This window comes from Chinchilla lanigera, unplaced genomic scaffold (assembly GCF_000276665.1).
Source record: "Chinchilla lanigera isolate Chin_1 unplaced genomic scaffold, ChiLan1.0 scaffold00425, whole genome shotgun sequence".
In the NCBI taxonomy this organism is placed as follows: Eukaryota; Metazoa; Chordata; class Mammalia; order Rodentia; family Chinchillidae; genus Chinchilla; species Chinchilla lanigera.
The window spans coordinates 1-7,635 of NW_004955826.1; the positions used below are offsets into that span (position 1 = coordinate 1).

The 7,635-nt window shown below is 34.6% G+C and overlaps 1 protein-coding gene across 3 annotated transcripts in view; it reads right to left on the reverse strand.

Annotated features, from left to right (window-relative positions):
* Nucleotides 1-3,823: 3,823 nt before the first annotated feature.
* The window catches only part of LOC102015473 (ATP-dependent zinc metalloprotease YME1L1), a gene marked incomplete at its 3' end in the record, with an annotated part of 11,370 nt that continues 7,558 nt past the window's right edge, over nt 3,824-7,635 (reverse strand). For all 3 annotated transcript variants that reach the window (XM_013510198.1, XM_005415123.2, XM_005415125.2), the window contains 2 exon segments: nt 3,824-3,922; nt 6,295-6,457. In XM_013510198.1, the coding sequence (XP_013365652.1) occupies nt 3,824-3,922; nt 6,295-6,457 (262 nt within the window).

Consider the following 7,635-nt stretch of genomic DNA (forward strand, 5'->3'; position numbering starts at 1 on the left):
GGGAACCGAACTCACGACCTTGCGCTTGCCAGGCAGGCGCTTTGCCGCTGAGCTAAATCCCCAGCCCCTATAAAATATTTTTTAAAGTACAAAAAATATCAAAACTCAGTGTTTCCACACACCTTAATCCAACTTCCCCACAATAACCACTGATAAAATTCTATGACTATTCTATGCTTGCAAACATATATATACTTCCTATAAAAATTATCCTAAAAATAAAACATAACTTTGTACAACTGTCTTCCTTAATAGTACACCACAGATGTACTTCACTATAGGACAGACAGTACATTCAGTTTAAATGCCACTTAAGAGTTCTCTGATTTATCTGACTACAATAACTTATTCAACCACTTCTCAATTATGGACATTATTCATTTATTACTATTTTGTTTTCATTTGTTTGGTCTGAAGATTGAATCCAAGGCCTCACATAGGCTAAGCACATGCTCCACCAATGAGCTACAACCTCAGCTCCCATTACCTTTTTATTGCTAAAAATAATACTGCGGTGAACATTCTTGTACACATAACCTTCAACACATGCAGAACAAATTACCAGAAGTGAAACATTAAGAAACTGCCTTCGAAGAAAGCTGTTATTGTATGTCCCTACTAATGTATGAGTGCCTTTTCTTCATCTTCTCAATAATACTAGGTAATAAAACCTTTTAAATTTACATAAATTTGACTAGCAAAAAAGAAAAAATTGGTATCTTGTTATTCTTGTATACTCCAGATTAAAAAAACTCTGAGAAAGTTTTAAAAAAAAGTCTTTTGTATTTTTACTTACTATTTTTCTTAATTGATCATGTCCCTTGCACTCTTCACATTTTTATTTCTTTGTAGACTATATGTTACAGATAGTAATCTTTAATTATAATGCGCATATATTTTACATATATATAGGGTGTATGTATATGCGTATATTTAGAGGAGTATACTGTAAATATTTGTTTCAATTATATCCTTGTCTTTCAATTACGTCATACAAGAATGTATGTAGTATTAACGTAACCATACTTTTAAATCTGTAGTTTCTCTATTTTTGTCTTAATTAAGAGTCCCAAACTCAAACTAAGATTTTTTTTTTTTATGTGTTTATTGCGTTCAGAACTTTAAAGTCTGGAATTTATTTTTTCATATAAAACAACTTTTCTCAAATGAATAGTTAGCCTACTACATTTATTGATAATCCACCACTTGTTCATTGATTCAAATCCTTAATTTTTTTACACTGATATAGGCCAGCACCAGTTTAAATTACTTAGTTTTGCAGTTATTCATGATTGTACACTACTGAGTTCTACTGTTCAAAAATACCTAACTTCCCAGTTTCTATAAGTCTTTAGAGATTTTACTAGAAGTATGCTAACTTTATAAATATGGACATAAATGGATACTGTTATAATGCCATGTCCTTCCAAACATGATTTGACATTCTCTTTTACTCACTTCTTTGTCTCAGTAAAGCTTCAAACTCATACATATGTATATATGTATAAGCATGTATTTCTTGTCAGGATAAACAATGGGTTCTGAACAAACTGTGAATAAAATCTGCTAAAAGAAAGCTGTTGTTTTTATACATTTACTTTGTATGAAAACAAAGCAAATTCACTATTTGAACAATCTTTGGTTGATTTTCAGGAAAATAACCATATGTCCTACAAATTGCAACTTTGCTCTTTCCTTTAATGTATATATGATTTGACTTTCTTTTTAATCATACTGTTCAGAATCCCCAAATCCTGTCTAAAAATAAGGCACTAGACACCTTATTTCTCACATTGATGGCAACAAACAGATGTTTTAAGAAATTTTTAAATGTTTCCCTCCATTTCTAGCTTTCTAAACGTTTCAGGAAGCACAGCAATTAAAATATATCACACAGTGAAATAATACATTTTCCTTCGCCAATCAACATGATGAATTAACAGATTTACTAGTATTACAATTACACCTGTATTCCCTGATCATGATTTTTTTAGCACATGTCTAGACTTGGTTTTGTCACATTTTACTTAGGATTTCAGTATTTATTAAGAAACTGACATATTTTTTTTTCTGCTAATAATGACCAGTTTTAGTAACAGCAGTAACCTTACAGCTTAAACAGGGAAACATAGATCTCTTTTTTCATTCTGGGGGTCAGGGAAATACTAGGTCTGGCCATGCTGCCTGGAGTCATCGTGAACTCATGGACTAAAGTGATCATCTAAACTCAGCTTCAGAGTAGCTTGGACCAAAGGTACATGCCATCATGCCTAGCTTATCCTTTTAATAAACTTTTAGCATTGGAACTGTAGCTTAGTGGTAAAGTGCTTGTTCAGCATGGTATCTCACTCAGAAGCCCAGGTAGGCCTCAAATATTCTATCCTTTTGCTTCAGGCTCCCACGTAATTAGGTGTAAATGTATGTACATCTGACTTATAAAAAAATCTTTTCAGTAACAGGAAACTTGGGCCAAGGATATAGTTCAGTGGCACAAATGCCTGCCTGGCAAGCGCAAGGTCCTGAGTTCAATTCCCACTACCAAAAAAAAAGTTTCCACTATAAACAGGAAACTTACCATTCTAAATAAAAAATGTAAGTATAATATCATCTGAGGCACTCGGGTGGCTGAGAAAGAAGGATCACAGTGAGTTTGAGGCCAGCCAAGGCTATACAAGTGAGTTCAAGGTCAGCCTGAACAACATAGCAAGACCCTGTCTCAAAAAAACAAAACAAAAAAAAACACATCAACACAGCTGCATGCTGTGGTACATGCCCATAATCCCATTTACTCAGAAGACCGAGGCAGAAGGGCTAGAAGTGTGAAGCCAGCCTGAGCTACTTAGCAAAATTCCATCTCAAAAATGGGCCAATGCTACAGCAGATGTGACTTCACTGTAAGCTACAATTAGCAAAAAAGCACATTGGAATGAAGAGTGAATGTGTATGTATATGTGTTTAGGGGAATGTGCCTCTGGAAATTCCTGGTTTGAGCACTGATGCCAAAAACTCAAATAGGTTACTTTAGTGGTGAATCACACATACACTTGTGATATCACACTTATTCGTGGTAGCCTGTGATTTGTAATCCAAATGGAATTACTACATGGTAATATTGAAGAAACTCATCTGCTGTGAGCACTGATCGCTGTATTCTTATTTAAAAACAGAAATGGAGATTCTTCATGTTCCTATTTCTGGCAATCTTTCAATTATTTATCTATCAACCAAAGCCCACTCTAACTGACTCTAAACTTGGGAGTTTTTCCTGAGCTCTACTGGAAACAGAAGTATGCACATCTTTCATGACACACTATCCTAAATTTCATGAAGATATGGAGCATGTCTTTTTCACTCACAACTATCAATATCACTTAACAACTATTACTAATGCCTGGTAATCGATTAATGAATAATGAATGAAAATTTGATTTCACTATCAATTTGCTGTCACCTATTTTAATTTACTAAAACTCTTCTGGTGTTCCTCTAGACTTTCTCATTTTGGTATTATTTTTCTTTCATTTCAATATGAAGGTTAGTAAACAAATGCACTTAGTCAGATATTTTGAAAGAGATGTAGTTAAATACCCAGGAGCTTGATTTACTATGGTATTTGTCACTCACGCACAAAGTTTATAGTTCCTATTATACATTTTCCAGATGTAAAATAATACAGAACTACCTGAACTAATAAATTCCAAATACTCTTAAGTGTTGTTCGTTGCAAATGGACAGTCATAATCACTTGCAGCATTAAAACAAATCTTAAAATGTTAAGTAATCTATTATACTTTTCAAAACAAATACAGCTGTTGCTTCATACCTGGCCAGTACTGAAGACCTGAACAAATTCTCTGAAGAGTTCTTGGATATTGTTGAAACAAGCAAGAGGAACGTAAAGCATGAAACATATCTAAGTGACCTGGAGGGAAATTGCAAAAGGTAAGCTCCCTGATTTCCAAACCAAAAACACAAACATCACATGAAGTATTAAGAATTTTTATCAAATATTAGGCAAGTCACAATATAATGAGTTTCATAACCTTTTCTGTGATATGACTTTGCTTTCATAAAAATATCTAAACATTATTAATTTAATTACTTTAAACTGCAGAGCTCTTTATGTTACTGTCACTTAACAGCTAACTTTTACATCTGGCATATAGTTGCCAAAACTATATCAACAGAGGTATAAGGTATACATGTTTAAGCTAAAATTACTTTTAGAACACAAAGAGATAAGAAACTGCTCTTTCTTAGAAACAGCTGCAAAAGCTTTAGTGATGCAAAAAACATGCAAACCACAGCTACTGCTATTTTTCCCTTTTAAGGTTTTCATATCCAGTATGCAGAAAGTTCCTTCCAGAGTTGTAAGCCATGAATACTGTGATCTTTTCCAACTCCTACTATTTATTTATTTATTTATTTATTTATTTATTTTGGTTTTGGTTTTTTTCTGGTACCAAGAATCGAACTCACAACCTTGTGCTTGCTAAGCAGGTGCTGTGCCACTGAGCTAAATCCCCAGCCCCTCAACTCCTACTCTTCAGTAATGTTTTTAACCTATCTTACTTCTAAGATGCTAGGGACTTGATTGGCAGCAGCAACAACAGAAATAAATATAGTTATCATCGATGTGTTTCAGTTAGAATTACATATGCTGATTAGAAGAGCAGTAATAATGATAACAATAGAAAGTTTTCCCTCTTCAATACTTAATATAGGGCAAGCACTTTAAAAGGTTTTTTTCTGGTACCAGAAATCAAACTCAGGACCTTGCGCTTCCCAGGTAGGCCCTGGGCCACTGAGCTGTATCCCTGGCCGAAGAGTTTTATATAGACAATAAAAGAGGATTGTTAATCTAAGTCCCCAAGCTCAAAACCATTTTTTCCCTCCTCTTATATTCTTAATGTCTTCATATTGCATAAAAAGACAAAAGAAAAGAAATACCAAATGAATAAAGTTTATGTAAGGTATAGTTTCAAGTCAAACCATCATCAACTATTCAAACCTGTTCTTTTTTACAGGACTTTTATAGAATATACTGACTTTAAACATCTGCTTTTCCATTAATATGACAGAGAACTTTGATAAAGTTCCAATATTCCTTGTGTGCCATTCAAAAAGAAATCTAGACCCAGGCATGGTGGCACAGCCTGTAAACCCAGCACTCAGGAGGTTGAGGCAAGAGGATAGTTGAGAGAGTTCAAGGCCAGCCTGGGCTACAAAGTGAGTTCAAGACCAACCTGAACTGCAGTGAGACCTTATCTCAAAAAGACAAAAAAAAAAAAAAAAGAAAAGAAATTCAGGAAGCTAACCTGACATTCTTTTCAATAGACTGTAGTATAAGCCTATTTAGTATAATGTCAGGTTGTGACAAGCTTCAAAAAAAATGTAGACATCTCATAAAAGGAACTATAGCTATTTCTTTATCAATATATTCTCAAAGATTAGTATGTTACCTGGAATCTAATAAATGTATGCCACCTGAAGTTAAAATAAGGACACATTCTTCACTGGGTGTGATGGTGCACATCTGTAATCCCAGCACTCTGGAGGCTGAGGCAGGGGGATCACTGAGAGTCTGAGGCCAGCCTGGGCTAGAAAGTGAGTTCAAGGCCAGCCTGAACTGCAGAGTGAGATCCTATTTTGGAAAAAAATCATATTCTTCTAAATGTGATGTGATATACTATATTAGATCTAGGAACAGACTATCAACAGTAATGTCAAAAAAAAGTGATATAATTAAAGCAAATTTTGCTCAAAGCAAAACAATCTGTACTTAATTCAAAACATTCCAGGCCAAGTATGGTGGTGCACACCTTGTAATCCTAGCACTGTTGGGAGGCTGAGGAAGGAGGATCCCAAGTTAGAGGCTAGTCTAGACAACTCAGGAATTTAGCAAGATCCATGACTCAAAAAATAAAAAAGGTTAGAGACACAGCTCAATGCAAAGGTCCTGCATTCAATCCCCAGTTCCACAAATCAATAAACTATATGTTATATATTATGTTACATATAATATATGTATGTCAGTATGAATTTGTTTTAATGAATGTACCATGGTTAGGGAAGATGTCAAAATTAAGGGAAGCAGGTACAGAGTATATGAAAATTCTCTATACTATCTTTGAAGTTTTTCTGTAAATCTCACATTATTTCAATATGAAAACTTACCAGAAAAAAAAATAAATCCTAAAGAATCTGGTCCATAGTAAATGCTAATAAATATCTACTTTTTTTATAATACTTAAATGGCTTATTTTCATTAGAATCAAAAATATATGAACATACCATATTTATTTTCAAAGAAGGACTGTGCAGAGACGTGAGATGTATGCCAGTGGGAAGAAACACTTCTGCCTTTGCAAAATCCAGGAAGTAGATTTTCTACCAGTTGATCAATCTGTCCAATTTTTAATTCAGATAATCCAAGGTCCCTTAAATTAAGTGTAGGCTATAAAAGATTAAGTGAACCAAATAGTAACATTATTGAGACACTTAAAAGACCAGAAACAATTTTTTCAAATCTAAGAAATACAGTGGTTTCTTAATATTTAAAATACAATTGATGAAAATATTAAGTTCTAGTTTTACTGAGGTCAGTCATGTGAAGTTTGACAAATGCTGAAAAAGTATAGCCCTAATGGTACCCTTAAATAAGAAAATGACATTTTAGCACGAATGAGGAAAAATGCATCTTTTTATTCAAACCAAAATCATCACTGAACTAAGCATTATGATTCACAAAATGAAGTTAAGTGTTTTATATTTTTCCCTTTTCATCACACAACGTACTCTCATCTAGTGCTAGTCAAGCAACAATCAGCCAAACATTTATAATGACTGGGAATGCAGCTCAACAGCACAGTACTTACCTGGCACACTAGGATGCAAAAACAAGAGGAGGGCTTGCAGTGGGGGAGCAGGAGGGGAAGGGGAAGGCATGTAACAGGAAAAGTTAAAAGAGTTAAGTTTTGGGTTTTCTTTGTTGTAGTAATGAGAAATGAACCCAGGACTTCTCACTGAGCTGTGTCCCTAGTCCTTTTTTAATTTTTTGAGACAGGGTCTCACTAAATCTCTAAACTGCCCAGCTAAGCTTGAACTCGTAAGTCTCCTGCCTCAGCCTCCCAGTGTGCTGGGATCACTGGTGTGGCACTACCATTGGTGCCAGGAAGTTTTACTTTGTTATGCTTTGTTGCTAGTATTCTAGAGTGGCTGTTTGGATAAGCAGCCCTTGATGAAAACAAAGAAGCACCACAGAGCAAAGAAAGTAAGATTAAGTAGGATGCCCAGGAGTATGACAAGGTTTTGATACAATACAGTACTTGCCAAAGACAAATACAAAGACTAATGAGGTCCTTAAGAACATTGATTTTGTATTTCACACCATTCATCTTAAACTGCACACTGCCTTCTAGTTACTTTTCAAGCACCAAAAATGTCCTTTACCACCAATTCTGTAATTTCACTTGATAAAAATTTAGCAACAAATGATAGAAATAATTGTGTTTTTGGCAACAACAAGGAAATAATATCCAACACAATGCATCACAAAAAGTGAATACGGGGCTGGGGATTTAACTCAGCGGCAAAGCGTCTGCCTGGCAAGCGCAAGGTCGTGCGTTCGGTTCC